Here is a 24,629-nt window from a genome sequence, read left to right as displayed (position 1 = left end):
TACTCTCTGCTGTTCTTTCTGTGGCTAGAGCACTAAATCTATTAGTCTGGCAACAGTGGCCAATCAATTTTCAACAAGGAGTTAGAATTACCTTCCAAGCTTGATAAATCCTCATTTTCCCCGTCTACACTTAATCCTGAAGGGCAGCAAGATATCGCTGTCAAATTTGAACTTTAATTTTTCGCCCAATTTAGTCAGAGGCATGTCAAGCTCCCCCGCCTGGCCAGACACCACTATGTATCTGAAATGAGGTTATACTCTTCAAAGTAAAAGTGAAAAGAAGTTGTTTTTTTTTTTTTAGTATTGGCGTATAATCAAGAGCCCAGTATAACTGGCATATAGCTGGACCTTTCTGTATGTTACTGTGTCACTGTATGGAAGAAGATCCATGCTGCCTTTATTGTTGGATGCAGTTTCTGAATAGGAGTGCACACACATTCTGAACACAGTAGGGATTGACTTAAATAATTTATGCATTTGTGTCTTTATTAAAACATGTTCATGTATGTTTGTGTGAAAAACAGAATCTAAAAGTTCTATACCAGTTGCATGGCTGTCTGACAAACTGTACATCCTCCCCAGAACCATTAAGCCACCTTATTCTGTCAGTACGCGCTTTTAAAACTGACCCAACCACAGTTGACCAGCTTAGTTGTACTAGATAGAATGCATCATTCCAGAGATCTGAAAACAAAATTTAGTTTCTGGCTTTGTAAAAACTACTAGACCTGTGTGATTATTGGTATGATGTAGTTTTGTTGGTATGAGTAAGATCTAACAAAAGTTTTTTTGGTCTCCCCTTGAACAAAGTAAATGGTTTGATCGGCAAACCAACAAAAGAGCCAGAATAATGTGGTTGTTTGATCTCAGATAAAGAGAAAAACAAGCTCAGTACAGTAGTGGCTCAGTGGTGGTATTCTAGTATGAAACATGCAGCTACATCTAAGATTTAACCTGAATCTCAACCACTGCTTATGGCTTTTATGAGAGTCCATATTCTGAAGGAAGTGTTAAAGATTCAGAATGCCAAAAACAGCCTGGAGAATGAAAGAAGGACAAACACACTTCTGGTACATTGGGTGTCTTACACTGCAGTTCATCTCAAATACAGAATACTTTGGAACTTGCCGACGGCAGCCTAGAAAATGTCAGAGTGCCTCTTTAACATAGCCTACTGTTGTCTAAGACTGAGCTGGCACAGTGTACTATTTAGTTAGATGTTCTATTGAAGTGTAGCCTTTGTAGTACTGATATCACTGAAAACAATAATACAGTTTGAGGTTAAAAAAAAAAAAAACCTTTACACTGACTTTTATTACATCCTAGGGATTACTAATCAGTACCTACATGCAAAGCAATGCAAGCCTTCTGAGGTGTTCCTAATACCAGCAGTGGGGAAAAAGCCAGGAACCACCAGTGGTTCTGTGGAGTTTAAGACATTAACGTGTGCCTTAATTAGCATTTATAGTACAGTAAAATAAAATTCTTCTCACATATCCCATACTCCTAAAACTAAATGTGATACAAAGGGTTTTTTGAGCAATGTCCTTATAAATACTACTTTTGGTTCCATAAAGTACCGTGATATGTGAGAGTGAAGAACCTTTAGTTCAAGTGCAGTTTTTTACAATTTTTATAATGTTCTTCACACTAATGCATCTCTTTTACAAACAAGGTTCTTTAGGGAACAAAAAAAGGATAATATGACATTGCCCTTTGTAGCACCTTCAATTTTAAGAGAGCAGCTTAAGAAAGCAAAGGTCAGAACATAGGAGTAGCCAAGTTACTGCACCCTTGGAGCAGAGAGGTTAAGGGCTTTGCTCAAGGGTCCAACAGTGGCATTAGAGTGGACCTGAGTATTGAACCCCCAAGCCTGCCATCAGTAACCCAGCACTCTTACAACTAAGCGACTGGATGAATCTGATCTTGCATGTGGAGCCGAGAGATTAACGGCTTTGCTCAAGGGCCCAACAGTGGCAGCTTAGTGGACCTGGGTATCAAACCCACAACCCTGTGATCAGTAACCCAGCATTTACTACTGAGCCACTTGATGAATCTGATCTTTCATGTGATCCCATAAATGCTGAAACCATAAACCAAATACAGTCTTAATCATGTCACATCATATGATCTTATTAAATATCAGTGCGGTTTTATATATTGCCCAGAATGTGTAGAAATACAATTACAGTGTGTTCTGAGTTAATGACCTCCACCCTGTCTTCTATCTGTTTTAGGTAACCTCTCAAAGACATGCACGGCAGATGGCTGGACTGAAGTGCACCCCATAACGATCGCTGTAAATTGTGGGTATAATCTCAACGGCACAGTTGATGACGTAAGTGTAAATGTCTTTGGTCATTCATGCGTGCGTGCACTCTTGTGTCATGATCTTTTTGCAGGTAAAGGTGCACGTATTTGTCACTGTACAGTGTACACTGTACAGCGAAATGTGTCCTCCGCATTTAACCCATCTGGTAGTGAACACACTCACACACACACATGTGTTAGGGGCAGTGAGTACACACACACACACCCAGAGCGGTGGGCAGCCAACTCCAGCGCCCAGGGAGCAGAGAGGGTAAAGGGCCTTGCTCAAGGGCCCAACAGTGGCAGCTTGCCGAGCCCGGGAATCGAACCCACAACCCTGTTATCGACAGCCCAGAGCTCTAACCGCTGAGCCACCACTGCCCCACACTGCCCCACAATAATTTCCAGGAGTTCCAGGAAATTAAATTCAGCGGTTGCACCTGAAGGTTGATGTATTGTGATGGGAACCCACACAGCTTGAAAATAATCTTTTCTTATATTTCTGTGGCACCTGACTGCTTGTCACCTCAGCGTCTCAGAGTGTCATCTGCTGCTCCTTGGCTGCTTACTACTCTCCTCTCACATACACCAGCATGACACATATATAATGCCGCCAGTATATCCAGCACTTGACATTTTAACATTTCCAGAATAAACTTGATTGCCTAGGCCCCAGTGCCGTTAACACACTTATTTCCAAGCTCAATTGAATTTAAAATCGGATGTGTTCAAATAAAGAATCTTTAATTGTGAGCGAGATCCTAATCCATTTGTTAGTGATCCGTTATCCCTGTTTTAGTGATGGTTATCTGTTAAGTATTGTCTGATACTAATGCAGGATCATATCAAAACCAATGGAAGGTGTAGTACTCCTGCTGGTGAAATTGAGTATTTCCATCATAGTTTTGTTTTGAACGTACCATAATTCAAGAGTAGAGATGTGGCAGAAGTGTATTTCCCCACATGGTTTGGTGGTGTAGGCAGAAAAAGCAGAAAACAAACAACTGTAGAGATTCAAAGCACTACAAGCACAAATATTACATAAGTACATAAGTAAGTGTCCACGTTCCACTGTAAAGTAGTTCCACACTACAGACTAGTAACTGTTGTGTTACCTTCTGAGAACGCCTCTTACTTGGCCTAAGGATACTCTTCCGGCGCACACTATATAGTACCCTTAATGTGCTTCTCTTAAGTCACTTTCAGACATGCACAGTAATTCAGAACCTTTCTCGACATTACCCAGAACAGCTATATGTGTGAATGCAAATTCCAGAATCAGTTTACTCTTTATCTTGTCAGCCCCCCTAATACAAAGCCCAGATTTTGTCTGTCTGAGCCCATGTGTGAATAGAGCAGGTCATTTTCCTGAGAATTCACAGTGGGTGTGTTGATGACATTTATGTGACTGGCGTGAAACCAAGATCCCATGTTATTTATGCAGCATACCTTTGACATCATGCCATGTCTCTTGCACACACTACACAGGCAACACCTCTTGCTTAAACCACATGGAATGATTCCTGTAGTGGGAACGTGTCTGACACTGAACATCTCTGCTGCATTTTACATATGTGAAAGAGCAACAAATAATGTGTGGACCTGATTGGGATTGGGCTATTAGAAATGCACATTTCTGCCAATTTTTGCCAAGCAGTTCTCTCTGCCTTTTAAAACCAGCTGTAAATTAATGATAAAATTGTGAATTAATGGTGAAAAAGGTGCATTGTTAGGAGATTTCCTTGAACAATGGCAGCAGTTATAGTGGCTAGACAGAAGCATAGGTCTCCAACATGTGCTGAAAAAATAATTACCACCACAGTAACACTATTTAAACACAACAGTGCTATTTTAACTCTGGAGTTTACGTGCACTTTTACAAATATAGGGTTCCATATACATGAGTTTGGCTTATGTGTATGGCTCTGAGAAAAAGTGTAATTATTTATTTTTATAAATAATTTTTAAGAGATCCTGTGTTACTGTGTTATTGTTTTAAATTCTATTTTTTTATTCTAAAGTTTTTAATTGAGAAGAGTTTATATTCACCACAGTATTGCCAAAAGAACAAGACTCTCAGGAGTCCATATTGGTACCAATTGGAACTTATTGGCACCATGCTTAATGCCAGGCAGGGGCTAGAGGGGTATAAAGCCCCCTAGCATTGAGCTTTGGAGCAGTGGAACTGTGTTTCCTGGAATGGTGGTGCTCCTTTGAATACTTTTGGGAGTTAGGATGAGGTGGGGTGATTCTCATCCAACATCATGACCTCATTAACACTCTTGTCACTGAATACAGTAAAATCCTCACAGCAATGCTTCAAATTCTAGTAAAAAGCCTTCTCTGGACAGTAGAGTCAGTTATGCCAACAAAAGCATAGTAACATCTTTTATAAGAAATGTAGCAGTCAAAATTTTTTTTTTTAAATTTTGGCAGAAGTGCCCCTCACAGGCATAGTGCAGTCAGAAGGTGGCCCTATGGACAGTTTACGATTAGGTACAACGTTAATATCAGACACGTTGTGAGGGCATATTATGAGTAATTCCCGTTTTACACCTCACCTTCTCATATTTGAACATCTGGACAATGACTTACTGTAAAACCAGAATCTATTCTAGAACTATTCTAGTGTCTGTCTCCTCTCAAGGCCACTTTACTTCGGTTTTGAGCCCAGCGTGCATCATACACTATGACTTGGGCTTTGGAGAAACATTGAGAAGAATCTGACCATTATTGGGCTCTAAACAAAGAGAAGTGAGGCATCATTAATTGGTTTTGCAGACAGGAGAACAATTCTTAAATGTCTTCTTTAAATAGAAATAAAGGATTTGAAATAAGAAATAGTCTTGTTCGCATGTGGATCCACTATAAGGCCTGATGCAGACACTGAATGCGAGGCTTTAGGGCTTTAGGTATTTATGTGTAAGTGAATGTGGTCTGACCCTGCCATTGTCGGCTCATACACAGCACTTTTCAAAGACTTGTCTTTGTTAGTTTTATACAAGGTCTGTTCTCAGTGGTATGACGTCTTTCCCCATGGTGGCAGATCTTCAGGGCGCTCATGGCCTTCGCTGAAGGCCTGTAATAATTGGAGTGAAAGAAAGTATTAGTCAGCTGTTACGTGAACAAAATTGTAAGCAGAGTTTTTAAATTAATTGGACCTGTCTGTCTGTTGTCAGACTCCCTTGTTGTGAGCATTTGAAAAGTTGTGAGAGGCTGTATCCGTCCAATACCGAGTCTAATTGTGAGATTTCTACGCAATAACATTCATGCGTGGTAATGATTGTACATGCTGAGTCATACTCAGTGACAATTTTTGACCAGTCATGTTTTTACCTATTCAGCAACGGTTTCACCTTCTAGCATTGATTTACAGCATGCGGATCCACAACTACATTTTTTTGTCTTGGTAAAATCCTTCGTAGGTACATTGTGTGTATTTATGACAGGCATATTAATGCCATTTCATATTTATGCCAATTAGCAGTTTATATGTAGCTGAGAAAGTCAGAGAAGGGTTCAGACTGTCTGTAAAAGTTTTCATCACATTTATTAAGGTAATGTGTGTGTTTTTTAAATCTGTTGCAGGATAACTTCTTCCGCTCTGTGAAGATTGGCTACACCATTGGACACAGCGTTTCGCTCATCTCCCTCACTACTGCCATAGTGATTCTGTGCATCTTCAGGTAAGAATAATTTTGCAGACCATTCATTTTTCAATTCATTCAGGTTTACTTCAATTAACAGATTTCTTTTCATTATCACATATAGTACCGTTGCTTATGAAAAATTAGCCGCATGCATCATTTCTTTTCTAAAGCCCATTTCACACCAGATGCATCTTAATATGTTATAAAGCGAATAAAAATCGACACATATTAGTTTGGCTCACATGAATGGTGTTGTGTGTAATGGAAGGTAAGGAGCAGATGGTGAGTTAGTAAGTGTGAAGTTTGTTCCACACATGGTTGGAATGAGAAGTGGGGTATATAAAGGGTAGGAGGAATGAGAGGATGAGTTTGGGGTGTAGTCCTTCTCCCAAAATTAGGTTATGGCATAACTGCGCTCCACTTTCTTCAGTACCTGCCATGCTATCCTCCAACAAAATTAAACCCTAATAATGCTCCAATAAAAACTCCTTTCTTTGATTTTTCTAATTTCTTTTTGTTTATTTTTTTATTATTATTATTATTACATATTGAAGTCACTGTGCCTTTATTTATTAGTATCTTAAAAGAGACCCAAGGTAAGGAGCCACTGAACAGAAAAAAGTCAGCTAAATAAATGGTCAGTGATTTTAATCTGTGTTATGAAGTGCACATTCTGACGTTGCATAAACACTGTAATCATGTACGTGACCACAATTTATTTCTACGAGAAAAAAGAAAGATGCAAAAGTGATGAACAGATCACTGCAAAAGTGCTGGTCTTGCATTACTAAGGCTTGAACTCTCCATCTCTCAATGATGGGTGGACGATGCTTAGACCTGCATGGCAAGCAGTAAAAATGTATGTATTATATCCACACTATGTGTCTTACATTACTGTTCATTTCAGCCATATTAACTACTTCTAAAGTTCTAAAATCTTTTTTACAGAGTTAGCATTACATTTTAATAACTTGTGCAGAGTGTGTCTGTGTGCCCATAGTTCTCTAGCATTTGACCTGTTATCAAAAAATAAATTGTTGGAGTCAGGGCAGTGCCAGTTGCCAGCCATTTTGTTAAACTCTGTTGGTCATTTTTTCACCTTTCATTTCAATAGTAAAGTAATAAAGTGTAGATTCAGTGGCGCTTATGTACTTTACACGATTTAAACACTGATTCAATTACCAGGTGTTCACCTTTAAGGTGCTGACTGAACCATAAAGGGTTCAGTAAATTAGATCTTGTCTGGAGCATACTAATGATTCAGTGTTATGATCTTTGCTAGCCCCTTTTAGTTGCCTTAACTTAATTCTAATACCATTTACCTCAGTGACCTATAACATGCCTCCCCTAGCCATCCTTTCCAATGAACTAATGAAATACTAACATGATTTTATTGTTTATTCAATCATCCACAAGCAAATGAAATCTTGCTGAATAGTTGTTGTTAGTGTTGCGGGTGACTAAGTGAGAGCACTCAGTCTAGCGGATGTTCAAGTGTCCCTGAGGGTGTCTGGGATTCTGTAATTTAATGCAACTCACCTAATATAAGATCACATGCTCTGATGAGACACAGCTTGGGCTCTATGTTAACACAAACCTGCAAACGGATAGCTTGCACTTTCAATTTAGAGACCATTATTGCACTTTATTGCACTACTTTCAATTTGGAGATCATTATTACACTGTATTGCACTCGTTTATTACACTTCCAATTTGGAAATTATCTAGATGTCTGGAAGATCTCCTCCTAATGCATTTATCAAAGGGCCAATAAAGGGTAATTTCAGTAAACAGGCAGCAGTCTAAAGATAGTGCTGCTTTACTCCTGTGTAGTGGATACATGATGGCAGTGAGATCTTGAATGCATTGAAGTAAGGATCAATTGGACAGAAACTCTGCCTGATGAAACAGTAGAGATATCTCTAAGGATGAGATTGTCTTTGTAAGATTTATCTTGCTAGCAAGTTCTTTCATTTTTAATAGCGGTACACTGTTAGCATGTAGCATATAAAGAGCAATATGTTTTTGCCTGGAATGAAGAAGATGATATTTGATATCTGATTCATCATAATGCAAAGTGTCCCCAAGGAGAAATATAGTTGCTATTTATATTTACTATTCATATTCCATATACAAAGGAATTATAGCAAATGCTGCTAGAAACTAAAAACCAAGGATAACAAACAAAGAATAACAGTTTTTCAGTATTAGATTTCCAGTTTAAAGGTGTACATATTTGTCACTGTACCATGTACGGCGAAATGTGTCCTCCATATTTTACCCATCTGTGGTAGTGAACACACATACACAGCAGTAGGCAGCCAACTTCAGCACCCAGGGAGCAGAGAGGGTAAAGGGCTCAACAGTGGCAGCTTGCCAAGCCTGGGTATTGAACCCACAACCCTGACAGCAATAGCCCAGAACTCTAACCCCTGAGCCAATCCGACTTATCCACTTTGTCAGAAAGAAACAGAGGACTTCCCTGACCAGAAAACTAACCTGGGACACGGTGGTGAGCGCACCGAATCCTAGCCACTAGACCACCACAGATACCAGCTAGTTTAATATCCTGTATTGACAAGCTAGACTGTGTTGTAGCTAACTGGAACTAGGCAGGTTGGAAATTAGAGTGACTTGTCCACCAGGGTTAGCTCAATTCTAAAACAACCTGTGACTTTTCACATAGATACTAATCTAGCTACTTTGTATTGTACGTTGCGTAATTAGTTAAAAGCTGTATTTGTTCTGACACCTGATACGTACAATTGATTTAATCCAGTGTTTCACAAAAAGTGATTCTCAAATCAGATGGTCCACATTTTTTGCTCTACCCCAGCTCCCAACACATAGGAAGACCAATTTAAAGAAGGGTTCGCTTCTACTGAACTCTGGTGGTCCTGGGTGTGGACTCATGTATTCGGGACAGGTGTGAAAACACCCTATAAGTTCTTTAGTGAAATGACAGTGGTTCTTCAAAGAATCCATTTGGCACCTTTTTAAGAACCCGCTCAGTTGTCTGACTGACTGGTTTGACTGCTTACAAAAGTATCAATACTTTCCAGTTATTTTTTTTTTTTATGAACTCATAACCCAAAAGCTTCAGCACAGATGTCTAGCACAGTGTTTATCAGCGAGTGTCGTAGATCAGAGTTAACCGGACTGTATGGCAGGCCTGCGGTGTAGCTGTAGCTGGTGGGACCAGTGCCACTGCTCTGTTGGACTGAAGCTCTGAGGCTATGTAATCAATCCTAATCCTGTCTATTATCACCACCACTGCTGGGGTGGCAGGCTTAAGCAGCCTTAACAGATCATGATCGGCTCAGTGGGGATTTGGTATAGGTTACGGAGGGAACTTAAAAGGATAGGTTGGGTATTTGTTAAGCAAATCGCTGTTTATCGTATTTGTTGCATGCTGTCATTCGTCCCAGACACTCAGTTTCTGCCGAGTAATTTACCATAACAGCAGGGCTTGTCTAGAAGATGACTCCCACCAGCCAATGTTGAATATTTCTGTGCATTTCAGTGTTTTAGGGATGTTCTTGAACTTATAGCAGAACTCTTTCTGGTGCTATATAAAATCATTTACTAAAGGGTCTACACAGGTTCCTATAAACAACTACTCTGATACACCAAAACACTATGACCACCTGACAAATGTGCTGTTGTTCTTCAGTGGTCCACCAAAACAGCTTCAACCTGCAGAGGCATGGTGTCCTGAAGCTGTCCAGTGGTATCTGGCCCCAAGATGTTACAGCAGATTCTGTTAGTGCTGTACGTTGTGTGGTGGAGTTACTGTGGATCACATTCCAGCACATCCCCCAGATGTTGAATTGGATTTTGATCTGGGGAATTCAGATGCCAGGGTAATAGCTTGAACTCTTCCTAAGGGACACTATCCTGCTGAAGGAGGCCACTGCCATTATGGAATATTTGTCATGAAGGGTGTATCTGGTTCGTACTGATTTTCAGGTTCAGGGCTTGTAGCAAATTGACATCTGTATTAATGCCTGGACCCACGTTTTCCAAGCAGAACATTGCCCAGAGTATCACACTCCACTTACTTCACTAGCTTGTTTTTGTCTCAGACAAACATCCAGTTAATGTAAAAGGAAAATGGGGCTTGTTAGACCATAATACATTCTTCCATTGTTGCAACACCCTGTTTCAATAAGTGAGTTTCCATTGTAGGTGCTTTCATCAGTGGACAAAGGTTAGTATGGGCTCTCTGACCATTCTGAGGCTACACAACTCCATTCGTAGCAGGGTTTGCTGCACTGTACTATGCACTGTACTGAAAGTCAAGTATGTAGCAGGGGGGTCCTGTGACAACAAGCTTGCCCCCCATGTCTTCCCTAAATGAGGCGAGTAACCTCACCTTTGCAAACACACAGCACACCAGTACTGGGTGGGTGGCTCACGGGGCAGTGGTGGCTCAGCGGTTAGAGCACCGGGCTATCAATTACAAGGTTGTGGGTTCGATTCCCGGGCTCTGCAAGCCCTTGAGCAAGGCCCTTTACCCTCTCTGCTCCCTGGGCGCTGGAGGTGTGTGTGTGTTCACTACCACAGATGGGAGGTAGTGTGGAGGACACATTTTGCTGTACAAATACGTGCACCTTTACCTTTTTACCTTTAAAAGTACATGTTCCAGTCAGTTTCCCTCATTGTGATTTGTTGATCTGTTTGTATGAAACTTAAGAATCGATAGAATACAGAATATAATACAGTAAAATCTGAAAACTGCATAAATATAATGTTAAATTATATTTGAACATTGGTTTTTGGCACTTATTGTCCACAATGCACCATAAAGGAAAATGTAATTGGCCCCTCTAACACAGTCACTTGCCCTCATGTATAAGGAACATCTTCTCCCTCAAAAGTTCTTTGTGTAACTCATGTTTGATTTAATGCCATAAAGCTATCATTACACAAAAGGCACTTCACAAACCATCACAAAAACAGTGCAGAGATCTAAGTGTTTTAGCCAAATGAGGCCTGGGCGGCATTCCTGAATCAGAATAAACTTAGATGGACTAAGACTTTAGTTGGAAAATGACGTGATTGTGCTGTTAACATGATCATCTCTTAGTTAAGCTAGCGGTCCTACACTAATACTGATTCTCTGCAGTGCAGGTAAATGTAGTTATTTTATTAGTCTCCTGTGAAACAGTATCTATTGTGTTAGATACTTTAGTAATCAGACTCCTGCATTGACTTTAAGTTAAAAAAAAGGCTGTTGTCCACTACTGAGTGTGGCCTCCTGCAAGCCTGCCCGTGTGAAGCTGCGGACCATCTGTCAAGGTCGCTGTGTTTAAAGACCCTGGTGGCGAGAGAGGCCATACTGTCTGTGCAATGAGCTGGCAGGACACTTCGCACCTGTGTTTCACAGCTAGTGTTAAGTGGCAAGGTCAAGGATTTTTTTTTTAGCAAAGAACTTTACTGTAATGGGAAGAGTGTGAGAGACAGGAGTTAGTTCTGTTCGATTTTCTGACACTGCAGCTATAGATACACATAGATTAATGTACTGTGAATAGCCTTCCATTCAAGGACTGTATTCTATGGGGAGAATACTAGTATTGATATTATATTGCTACAGTTTGCAGTATTTAAAATTTCACTAGTGAATCGGAAATGTGGCATGGTTAAAGATTACCCTGTATTGTTTTGACCCAAATCATTCAGTTTTTCAAACCAATCATTTTTTTTACATTACATTACATTACATCACATAAACATTGATTAATTATACATTTACAGTGGCTAAAGCTCTCATCCAGAGCAGCTTATATTTAAATCATGTTACACAGTTAGGTAAATATAGTGTTAGGAGTTTTGCACAAGGACCTTGGTGTAGCCTGCTATGCTTGTCCAGCCAGGTAATCAAACCTCAGTCTGTCACGGGAGTCACAGTCATTATTTATTATCCTCTGTCTGTACTGTGTTGTCTGTCCGCACTTGTTTGTTTGTGTTGCACTTGTGTCTTGTATGCACTGTCTATGTTGCACCATGGTCCTGGAGGAACGTTGTCTCGTTTCACTGTGTACTCTGTATGTAGTTGAAATGACAATAAACCCACTTGACTTGACTTGACTTGACTTGAGGGGCAGTGTTGTTACCTCTTATGAACAATGTACACTGATGGGTTATCTATATTATCACATATCTTAACGTATGATCAAATACCATGATGTAACATTAGAGAGAACGAAGTTATGGCAAGCAATTAGCTGTAGCTTGGTTAGCGTTAGCAAACTGCTAAGCAAACCATTAGTGATTATCTATTAGAAACATTTGCAAAAAATAACACTGACCTTTTTCTGTGAAACAGCAGAAACAGGTCAGTGGTAAAACTAGTCAAAGGTTCATCAGATCTTTTCCTTTTTGGCTGTTTCTCAGCCATCTCTCCTCGACAATGCATGCAGTTCATCACATAGCTAGCAAGAGCCAGGTACACAGTCTACCCTGACCATCCTCTTCCCCCGTCATGTGCACACGCACAAACTTTTCAGTGTTGCTGATTGGCTGGAATAGTGTTGAGAATGCAAACAGACTGAAGAGAATTTGCTGAATTTTACAAAAAGTGTTTTGAATTGAAACCATATACAGCACCACATTTTGTATATGACTGTATATTTAACATACAGCAGGTTAGCCCCATATTCACATTGAATATATGAGGCAGAGTTGCCCAAATTGTTGCCCGCAGACCTGTGAAGTAAGTTAGCCTAACCCCATTCTCTCCTTCCCAAACAAACATATTTTTAATAAAATATAACCACGAGGTATATTTTAAATAATGTTTACCTGTAATGTTATGGAATATTTTTTTATACCGAAGTTCCAAACCTATTTTTTGTGCTTGTTTGTTTGGTTGCTTTTTTTTAAACATTGCTCAAAGACAAACTGTTTGGGCTCCACTGTCAGAAGACCTTAAAAAAATGCTTGTTGATAAAAATGTAGTATATGGGCCCTTACCACCAAATATACTGTGCATATTTAGTCTCCACATTAATAAGTGGTTGTAACTATTACTTGCTATAACTGTTATAGAAAAAATACCACAATATTCTTCTAATGTATACTCCAGACCTGGACACTGGACATAGATATGCTCTGCTCAAATTTAGCCTCAATTACTTAGAACATTCTGGCACACAGATGTGTTTGGCTGGCTTTTTATGGAGTTCTGTTCAAATTTGGACAGTGCATGCGCTTGGCAGGTAGAAGCAGAAAGAAGCAGAGGGATTAAGCCAGCTGTAATATCCTCTATACGAAATATTCATATCTGAGCCAAGCTAATCTTGTTAGCACATTAGAAAATCTAATCAAAAGGCCAATCCTTCCTTGTAGATTCTCACCGTAAGCATATTGGATTAGCAGTTCTTTTTTATATAACATTAACAGTTTAAGCTTGATTCAAATCTATTTGTATTGTCAAAGAATATGCAGTGCAGTAAATCCACAATATTGTGTCATTAAAAATTCATATGAAATTCACATGTGGGCCTTTGGCCTGTATTTTTGAAACTGTGTGCTAAGTAAAGGTGTCTCTACTGATCATGTAAGAACCGACTAGTTATTTAAAGGAGTACCTTAATCAGAGTAAAAAGGCCAAACAGTAAAAAACGTTACAATTGAACACTAACAAACCATGGGTTTGTACCTACATCATTGTTGGCAATCTCATACTTTCTATTTTATACCATGTGAATCTGGCAGTTGGTCTTTATATAGTATCATTTCATAATGTATGAACCAGTATAAATGTTGCAAAATGCTTCTGTAATAAAATAATTTTACATTGTCTTCTATTTAAAGTTAAGATTGTTTTTTTTTTTCCTTTCTTCTGTAGTTGTAAAAGTTGGACAGTGACTGCTGCTCTGAATAGTCAGATGTAATCAGCCATTGCTGATCAAAACTGTTAAAAGGAGAGAATTTGATAGTAGTCAATGTTATACTTTGTTTATACTAATGACTTCAGTTCACAATATTTGTTAGCATAAGGGGTTAGCATTGAGGCAGACTGTCAGATTTTAAGATGCTGGCTGTCTTGTGTCACTTCCTCTGGAACATTTTGCGCTTCAGTTAGCCATAAACATGGTCCAGGGTTTAAGCAATGTTCAAGCCTTGGCGAAATAAAACAGACTTGTGCAGACATGCTTGTTCTAAGATGTAAGAGCAATGTAACATTTGGGTCAGTTTTCTAGAATAGATTCATCTTTTCTCCAGTTTTGGATTTCAGGACAGAATTCAATAATGCATCCAGATTTATCACTGCTGACTCTTTTCATGTGCATTTTTATGACTAACTGTCAAAGTGAAATGGCCAGTCGATGAGATAAGCCATATATTTCTAGTTCTGTAGACAACCATCTTATATTTTACTACTCACTAGCTATTTAAAATGCACATGTGAAAGGACATTTGAAAGGCTGTCCTTTCCTGAATAAATGGATTTTTTAATGTAAACTTCTAGATGAATTGGCAATATTTATTTGGCTATTCTAATCTAGAATAGTATATCTTCTACTGCTCTCTCGTCCAGTATGAAACAGAGCCTGGTGGATTTTTGGATTTTGTGTTAATAGCGGCATAGCATTTAAGTCTTATGTTTGGGTGTACTGAAACTGAAGTCCTGTGTAAAATCAAATCGAATCAAATCACTTTTATTGTCATGTCACATTACACACGTGTAAAGGTGAGTAAAAACCATGGGTGCATCGTCCCTCACAGTAGTACAAAAACTAGCACATATTTACAAAATAGAAATACTGAATATTTACACATTAACTTATACTATACATATACACACATTATATATACTCTCTATTTACAATATTGCACTGGTTTATTTACAAAAGACACTGGATGGGTATGAGTTCAGGTGTAGTGTGGATGCTGTGTGACTGTGCATAGGGTTTCCAGTCGTAAGTGTACTGTAGTGTACTGATAATTTCAGAATCACAGATACAAGTAAAGAAGCAGTAGTACCGTTGAAATACAGCAACAAAAAGCAATTGTTAAAATCTGAATTACAGCAGTATAAATCCTTTTCAAGAAAGTCAAGTTTGTGATAAAGCTTAACAGATCAACCAAATTTAAACAACATGCTTTCAGATATGTGGTTTAATAAGCCAAGTGGGTACCACAAAACCTCAAGTACCTCAAGATTTACCTTTGTGACCAAACAGCTCATTACCAGGAAATTTACCTTTAGTAGTTTGACCATCTTTTGAGCCTCATAGCAACCATCACAGTTGCAGTTAAAACATACTTGACTTACTTAAGAAAGATTTCAGACTATTTCAAGTGTGTGTGTTTTTTGCATTAGTGTGTTGTGCTATTAATTGCTAATAGCACATGCCAATGAGGGAATCAGTAGTGCATGCCGGTAAACCCTGATAATGAACCTGGCCCATAGTAATTTATATATTTTATTTTAAGCTCTGACTGCTTGATTAATAAATAATTTGTAGAATAGCGGTAGAATTATTAATATAATGGATAGTGCAGGTGTTATATCAACATTATGTATAATTTTCCATACAACAACAGCTTAAAAAATAATGTTACTCCACTGCCTTCTAGTAGAGAGTGTAGCTCTGCTACCATTCCTACTTCAGGCTTGTTGCACCAGAAACTGCACTATGTAACTCTGGTAAAGCAGGTAGGACAACACTCACAAGAACTGCATAATGCTGAGTAACCCAGTAATATTACACTGTCCAGGCCTGTCACAATAATTATGCTATCGACTTATTACACAACACACTAACAGCTCGATATTGCCCATTGGGTTTATTTCCGTGTATTTTAGCTGAGACATTGAGTTGACAAGTCTGTGAGCAGACACCAACATCTATCACATAGGAAAAGAGCGGACTGTGACTGGTACGGAATGGCACAAATGTGAAAGTTTTACCATAATAGTGTGGAATACGGTTCTCCTGCAGCTGTTGTCTTTCACATTGTTTATTCAAGAAATACACAGGCATTTACAGCTTGTATTCCAATGGAAGACAAATAGAAACACATGTGTGTTGCGTCTGATGTAAAAACAAGCATTGCAGAAAGGTTACAGGTCGTCATGTGCACCTAGCCTGATCTTCTGCAAGGCTGCACAAACCGTGTTGTATTTCGCTGTGCATCCCAATTGATAAAACGTTGTCAATCTGTTCGTTTTCTACCGTTTCTGACTCAAACTCAGCCAAAGGTATTATTACATGTGTTAAAATAACAAACCTTGGGGAGACAGAGCAAAGACTAGTGGTCTATCAAGACCACTAACAGCACAAAAGCCGACTGGTCGTTGTACGACAATGTTCAAACCTGGCTACATACATCAAGTGACATGTCTCTGGTGTGTCAGTGATAAGCAAAGTTTGCTGATCCAAAAATGATCAAATTTGTAACACAAAAACGATCTGTTTCGAGTTTTGTGATCCAAAGATAGCCCATTAACTTGAAGAAGCTGGCATGTGTTTTTATTTTATTTTTTTATTTATGATGTTTAAACATTTTTTATATTCCAGTTCCAGTACCTGAATGTTCTGAAAGGGAATAATTGCATTATTGTTCTATTATATTATCACTATATCAGTGGCATAAAATAATTTAGCGATAATCATGTTTTTTTCTGCTGGTTCTTGAATGACACTTGAAATAACTACAACATCAAGCTGAACAATTCCAAATGCGTGGGTGTTTTAAACCTGAGTTAGGGAAATCTTGTTGTAATCACATTGCCACTTACATCTTAATGAAGTGCACTGTGTTAGGTATCCATCCCCAAAAGCTCTCCCAAGGACTAGAAAGCTCAATTAGGTTTTTAATCAGCCATTATTGTACAGTCATTTATTTTGAAGCACAGGGTGAGTAGGGGGCTGGGATTTCCTTAATCATGTGTGTGTGTGTGTGTGTGTGTGTGTGTGTGTGTGTGTGTGCCTTTTGTTTTGTGTTCTGCAGAAAACTCCACTGCACACGGAATTACATCCACATGCATCTATTTGTGGCCTTCATCCTGAAAGCCATCGCTGTCTTCATCAAAGACTTTGTGCTGTATGATGTCGTACAGGAATCAGACAACTGCTCCACTGGCTCTGTAAGTGCATTAGTGTATATGCTGTATATTAATCTGTTAATATCTGTTTGTTCTGTTAAATCTAAATTTGTTTATTAACTTCTCCTGTATGTATCCCCACACTTTAGCTCTGCACCCTTATAACTGCAGTTCTCTCCAAATTAACAGCAGTTTCGTAGACCCTAAAATAGAACCCTGTGTCACTCCACAAAAACATAGTGGTGCTTGAAAGTTTGTGAATCCTTTAGAACATTTTAGATTTCTGCTTAAATACATAGCTAAAACTTCATCTGGTTTTCCAAAAGACAAAAACATTAGATTTTATTAGATTAGACACCATTTATTTATTGAGGAAGATGATCCAATATTATACTGGAGGCGCAAAAGTATGTGAACCATGCTTTCTGAATCTGGTTTGACCCTTGAAGGGATTTTAGCCCATTTCGCCATATAAAAAACTTTAACTCTGTTATGTTTGTGGGTTTACTCCCATGAACTGCTTGCTTTAGATCCTTCCACAACATTTCTACTGGATTATGGTCAGGATTTTGACTTCCAAAACATTTGACAGAACGACTTGTGTGCGTAGGGCCATTGTCTTGCTGCATGACCCACATTGTCTTGAGATTCTTGTCCTGACAATTTCTTTTAGATTTTGCTGGTATAATTCAGAATTCAGTGTTCCATCAATGATGGCAAGCTGTCCTGGCCCATAACAGCAAAACAGGCCCAAACCATTATTCTACCAGCACCATGTTTCACAGATGGGATACTGTTTTGGGCCAGAAAGCATTGGTCCAGTAGCACATCTGGCTTGTCCATGTGATCTGCCATGCAAACCATTGTGTTCTCCTGACCGTGGTCTCATGGCCATTACTATTAGCCAATATGAGAAAGGCCTTTAGTTGAAGTAGAAGGTACTATGGGTTCCTTTGTGAGCTGTTTCAGTGTCAACATCTGATTAAATATTAGGTCAAATCTATGTAGAAATATAGAAACTTCTAAAGGGATCATACACAGAACACTGTATGCTAAAGTGTTACCAAATAGGTTAATAACATGACTCAACTCCGACATCCAATGTTTATCAAATATGAATTGAGTAGAACTCCTCAGGACATTTGCAAGGTTTTTATTTTATCCCATTCTTTGTGCTACCATGTTTTCTACAATTATATAAAAGAAGATATATAATGAAAATTATGATAATGTCCCATGCTGTCTTTACTGTTGGATGCACTTTGCTTTTTTTTTTTTTTTTTTTTTTTTTTTTACAATTATGTGGTATTTTGGACATGTTTGCTTTTGTTGCCTCTTATTTCATCAAGGGGTCTCTTGGTGTTAGGGGAATATCTATAAATATTCAGAGATCACTTCAGCTTCACTGTCATTACTGGGTTTTTTTGAGTAATGCAGATAATAACAGGTGCTCCACTGCTCTAAACACCTTCTGCTTGACACTGCAGTGTCAAAACATTTATTCAATTAATTCTGCATGATAGCTGCTCCCACAATGGTTTTTTCTGGCCCTTTCCCCTAGCCTCTCTTTCATTTCTTTTCATTTTCCTTCATTTTTTTGTTCTTTCATTTTTTCAAGTTCATTAATAGCAAATTGATCATCTGTTAATGAGTTTAGTGTCATGTTTGGGGCACTGACACCAAAAAGCTCTGTACCAAGCCACAAAAACAAGTCAGAGCAATATATCGATGTGTGTTGCAATGTTTATCATCGCATTTGCATCTGTAAAACAGTGTCTTTGAAACTTCTGCTAGCAGAGTGGGAGTGACACAAGATCCAGCTGCTTAAGCTAAATATCATATGTCTCCTTATCGTTGTGTGTGGGATGAAGCTGCTGGGTGGAACCCCCCAACCCCCCTTTATGTCATACAGGAAATATCTGTATATTTGTAGGGTTTCATGTGCAGTTCAATTAATAACATACAGATTTTTTTGTTCTGCAGCCCAGCTTCACCTAAACTTTCCATTTTAAAATATAAGTCAAATTTAAACTAATATCAAACAAATCTGTTTGATATTGATGTAAATGTTGCAGTTTTTTATATCATCATTAATCCCTAGGCAGGCACCACAGTGGTCATTGCAATTTAAAAAACTTCTTGTAACCCTGTAACCTTTACCCTGCCATCAGTGTTTTTCATAGCAACTGTCCTGAAGTTGTACAAGTTTGCAGAACATTGTCACAAATTCCATTCACCCTAATGGAATTTACCACCATGCAAATGTTTCCTTGGTACCAGGACAGTTGTCTAACCATTGGCAGACTCGCAATCCCCTGATGAAATATCAGGTGTCCATAGCCAGTAGTCCAAGAGAGTATAAATGGCTCAGCTTTCTCTGGATGGGTATAATGCCCTCCCCCAACACCACCACTTGTTTGCGATGCAAGCCAGTGTGGCCATTCAGCTGTCCAATGATGTTGTAGAAAAAGATGACGTTGGCTGCCAAATCTACTCCAGAGTTTGCTCAATATTCCTAAAGGTATTATACCTAACTAGCAACCCTACAAGCAGTTCTCTCTGAAAGTTTTCTTGGTCTTCCAGACATTAACTTGACCTCCAGCATTTCTGTTACCTGGCATATGTTAAAAAGATATCAAACTGAGGAAATGACCAGACTGCTGTTCTCTTAAAGCTTTCTCCTGCTTTGTGGACATTGATTATTTTAAATTTCAGAGCTAATTAAGGTCTAAAACCTTGGAAAAGGTTGGGACAGCTCAAATATCTCACAGAGCCTTTTGCCTGGGCCCTTTTTTGTATGCTAAAATTGTACAAAACTTGCTTTAAATTTGGAACCTTTTGGATATCTATTTATCTTCTGTCAACCTTTGCATGCCACAGTGTAAACTGGGCAGTGAATGGGATAATGTCAACATTCATTGTTTACTTACTACAACATTTTTTTTTTTTTAAAGCATGGAAAATTCAGTTTACCACACACCACAATATGGGCCCTTTGAATTATGTAGCAAAACAAAAGTAATAACTCCAGACCATCGTGTCATTTCAGTCAGCGCTTAAAATATGTTAATAATAGAATTGAAACTCTGAGAAAGGCCAGTGGCAGGTTATGAGTGGAGCTGTTCTGCGATGGTTATCAGCCCCTTATACGGTGGACCTGGTGCTCAGGAGATTGACACGTCATTATAAAGAGCATTATAAAACAATCCATTACGCAGTGGTTTGAAACATGAGTTCATATTAAGCACATGATAACAGGCCATTGAGAGGCACGTCTGATTCATTGAGAGGGGATGTGTTTCTGCCGTGTCTGTGGCCTTGCCTCCAGCCAAAGCTTTTAATCCATTTCAGCAAGCGAACCTCCAGCAAGAGGCTATGTTTCGACTGGGCTCTCAGAGCAATTTCAGATGATTTGTGTGCATTAGAACAACAGACAGGGCCCATTCAGCCAGTGCTGCCCTATTTCACTTTCCCAATGCAAAAAGCATCAATCAGTTTCCACGCTGTTCTGTTCCTCTGTAAAAGTTGTTTGTGCTACTGTGTGAGACATTTGTTATGAGAATGTTTGAAGGGAACTGGGAGCTGTACGTGAATTTATGTATTATTTCACAGAGGTAGAGGTCTACAGAAAGAGCTGTGACTGACTTGTTCTGAGTGACAAATAATTACGAGTCGTTAGCTGTGTTCAGCTGCCGCACAGCAGCTACGTTGTCTTGAACTGCTGTGTTGTGCTTGATTTCACCAATACTCTTTCTGTTCATATTTTATGGCAAGAGGTTGAGCAGCATCATTAATTCATTTCCACACTTCCAAGAGAGTCACCATGATACCATGTCTTTTGCCTGATTCCTACTTTCTTCATGTGTTTCTGTTAGAGTTGTTTTGTCACAGCTGTTTAGCTCCTGAACTCTTCTTAGCCCAACATGTCTCACCACCAGTCCTCTTACCATACCTCATACAAGTGCACATCAAAATCCCAAATCACACCTATTAATATATAATATCGTATTGTGTTACCAAACAGTTAACACAACAATACAACAGCAATGATAGACACCAACATCCTATTAGTTGGTAAAAATGTAACTTGTTTTATAAACATGTAAAAACATTACATCTAATAATGATTTTAAAATGTTAATGTGAGGTATTTAATAATGTACATATTCAAGGCCTATTTGTTCATCTAATTGTTATTCCTGCAGTGAATTGTCCTGCATACTTGAGCCACCTGTTCTGAGTGTCTGCTGTCCCAGAACACAGGCCATTAACATACAGCCAGGACATTAATGGCATAGTTTCTGAACACCCTTTCAGAGAGCTTCACAGACACCGTGCTCACGTACCCGAGAGGCTAAATTAACTTTAGGGAACTTGTGCTGTGGAAATGTAACTTGAAATGTTGAGTCATCCAGGCAGAATGAGGCTGAGCTTGTTATCTTGCATGCCTGTATTTATATTTGCTCAGCAAAGAAGCTCGGTCACCTTAGCCTCCGTCGTCTTTAATCTCCATGATATATTTAGAGCTGATGCATAGAACATGATGGAAAGTGTACTATTGAACAAGCTGATTCATTCAAAAGTTCTTTTTTGGATTCAAATCAGACACTTTGAACACTAAGCTTAATTCATTTGATAACCTTTCTGATACATCTTTCAGTTCTGAAAGAAGTATTTTGTGGATATTAATTTGCAGAGCATTTTATCATTTATTCTTTAATGTTGTGAATCAAACAAAACTGATTGCTTTGTTTTTTCAATCAGGACATTTCCATATGCTGATTAAAAACTGTAGTTTCCATGGGGTCTTGTGCAAAGTAGCTACAAGTATGACATTTCTCCAATTTCCCATAATTCTTGATTTTCTGAATAATCATAGCTTTGTCCTGAATACTGAAAACAGTAAAAAATAAAAATAAAAAAAGACCACAGCTATCTGCTCAGTTTCTAATTATAGATGCTAATTACTTTAAGCCTCTTTTTATAGATGGCTTTCTCAGATATTGCTTTTTAACACCACATAGTTGAGCTCTGTTAGGTCTGTTAGTCACTGTCGGTGCAGTAATTAGTCAAACCACAGGTGGAAGCGCTTACACAATGAATTGATTGGCTGGGAACTTGGGAAATTAGCACCCACTGAAACTTTAGACTTAATTTCTTTGCTCTCTCTTGATTGTGGGATGTGTAATTTAATGCGCATTCACTGTGTCTTTTCTGCTCTTGACTGAAGAAAATTACAAGCAAAAAGGAGGCTGTGATTGGCTCAAATCACAAGCTCTGTTTTTGTGTTTGTTCTACAGGTTGGCTGCAAAGCTGTGATCATCTTCTTCCAGTACTGCATCATGGCCAGTTTCTTCTGGCTGCTGGTAGAAGGCCTGTATCTTCACGCCCTGCTGGCCGTCTCCTTTTTCTCAGAGAGGAAGTACTTCTGGTGGTACATTTTGATTGGCTGGGGTGAGTAAACAACACTGTTATTGATTATGCCCAATGATGACATTCACGTCTTGGCAGTATTGGCAGATACCTGTTTAAAAAGCATTTTTGTGAGATAAGATGTTTGGAGTAGATGAGATTTGTTGTAACTGGTCTCTTAGGGAGTCAGTCTGAAAGCTATGAATATTCCTCACCTGCTGAAACGACTGAAAAATAGTGTTCTCTCCTTTTTCTTGCTGGTAGGAGGGCCGATGGTATTTATCACAGCCTGGAGCTTTGCCAAAGCCTATTTCAATGATGTTGGGTAAGCTAACACTCACATTTGACTAAAATTATGAATTAAAAATTGATTGATCTGAATTCAGTGGAATCTACGGTAATTCAAATACTGGTTGTTTTACTAAGTGCCACTAGAAATCGTCACTGTCACACAAAAACCTCATATATCCAGAACAGTAACTTTACAGGAAAGGAAAAAAGCTTTAACTTTCAATAGAAGTCATTGATTTTAGTTGCAAGTCATTCTAGAAATTGCCAGCTTTAAGTTATGTCAAAAACTGAAACTTTATATATGAAATAAAAAGGTTTTTATACTATTATACGTCAGAGCTGATGGTCATGTTAAACCTCCCATAAATCATCTATGAATACATTTCATTTCTCCCCTGCCAGGTGCTGGGATATCATAGAGAACTCTGACCCATTCTGGTGGATTATCAAAACCCCCATATTAGCTTCAATACTGGTGAGCTCACACACTTTCATGGTGGGAATAGAAAGCAATTTACTGTGCTCAATCTAAGGTCATAATTTGACGTGGTCATATTAGCAAGCCGTGGTTTATATTAAATTATCTGTCATTCACGGGTAACTATAGAGGCTATTTCAGTCTCTTATCTGTTGTCACCTTGTACTTTGGTGCGTGATGCAGAATTGAGTTTCATATTTCCCTGAGGACATAAATATGAACACATTCAGTAGTGTTTCTGAATGGCAATTATTGATTTCTCTGCAGCTGTAATAGAGGCCCTGATGGACGAGGGCCAGTAGGTCTGGGTGTGCTGTGTTGAAAAAGCACTGAGAGACCGCAATTTAGATAAAGCCTTCAAATTACACTCTATTAAAGACTAATCTAAAAGGTTAATCTGTACAGATATGCATGCACCTATTAATTCACTGTTTTGCAGACATTACTTGCTTTTTTGCACCATACAAATGAGCTTTAAAGATAGTTAGCAGGAATAGATCTCCTAGATAGAGTATCTGATACACTCTCACTCGCATTTAAATTTCAGTTAAAAAATCTACCACTGAGCTCTTTTGAGCTTTTGTTTTTTAGTTGCTAACCTAGTGAAATGTTCAGACCAAAACTAGGCATCTAGTGTATTCTGGCAATTTGTGTTGTTATACAGTAGCTCATAGTTATATGAGAGCACGGTTTTGTGCAGCATATGGAAAATGTATGTAAAATGTCATCTCAATCAGTCTTTGTAGTAAAGTAAAGGTTAAAAAGGTAGTACTTGCAAGTGCTGGTGCAAGTAATTGTGGTGCAAGTGTTTGTCACTGTACTATGTACTGCCAATTGTGTCCTCCACATTTGACCCATCTGTGGTAGTGAACACACACACACACACACACACACACACACTAGTGAACTAGGGATAGTGAGCACACACACACAGAGTGGTGGGCAGCCAACTCCAGTGCCCGGGGAGCAGAGAGGGTAAAGGGCCTTGCTCAAGCGCCCGACAGTGGCAGCTTGCCGAGCCGGGTATTGAACCCACGAACCCTGTCATCAATAGCCCGGAATGCAGAACTTTAAGTATGTAGTTATAGCTCTGTAGTGTTGACCCCCAGTTCATAGAGTGTATGAAGTGGATTCATATGAACATGAACCTTATTCAAACACAGAGCATTTATACAAAATAGATAACTAGATAGCTGAATTTAAACATGTAAAACATATTATTTAAATTAATAAATTAATACACATTAGATAAATTGAAAAAGTTAATTAGGGGCATAGTATAAAATATAAAAAATAAAATAAAATATCTATATAAAAATAAATATAAAAATGGAAATGTAAAATATAGAACAATAACTACAAATAAAAGTTAAAATAATTTAAATAATATGAAATAAAAGGCAAATGAAAGATAAATAAATATGATAAC

The 24,629-nt window shown here is 38.6% G+C and overlaps 1 protein-coding gene across 2 annotated transcripts in view; it reads left to right on the top strand.

The window, feature by feature from the left end:
* Window positions 1-24,629, top strand: part of vipr1b (vasoactive intestinal peptide receptor 1b) — an 87,221-nt gene that overhangs the window by 50,739 nt on the left and 11,853 nt on the right. For both annotated transcript variants that reach the window (XM_072688881.1, XM_072688882.1), the window contains exons 4-9: window positions 2,238-2,338; window positions 5,899-5,996; window positions 16,926-17,061; window positions 22,320-22,473; window positions 22,696-22,756; window positions 23,125-23,197. In XM_072688881.1, the coding sequence (XP_072544982.1) occupies window positions 2,238-2,338; window positions 5,899-5,996; window positions 16,926-17,061; window positions 22,320-22,473; window positions 22,696-22,756; window positions 23,125-23,197 (623 nt within the window). The remainder of the gene's footprint in view (window positions 1-2,237; window positions 2,339-5,898; window positions 5,997-16,925; window positions 17,062-22,319; window positions 22,474-22,695; window positions 22,757-23,124; window positions 23,198-24,629) is intronic.

The sequence above is a fragment of the Salminus brasiliensis genome, chromosome 1 (genome assembly GCF_030463535.1).
Source record: "Salminus brasiliensis chromosome 1, fSalBra1.hap2, whole genome shotgun sequence".
Taxonomy (NCBI): Eukaryota; Metazoa; Chordata; class Actinopteri; order Characiformes; family Bryconidae; genus Salminus; species Salminus brasiliensis.
The sequence above is the reverse complement of the archived record's forward strand: the minus strand, read 5'-3'. Positions and strand labels throughout refer to the sequence as shown.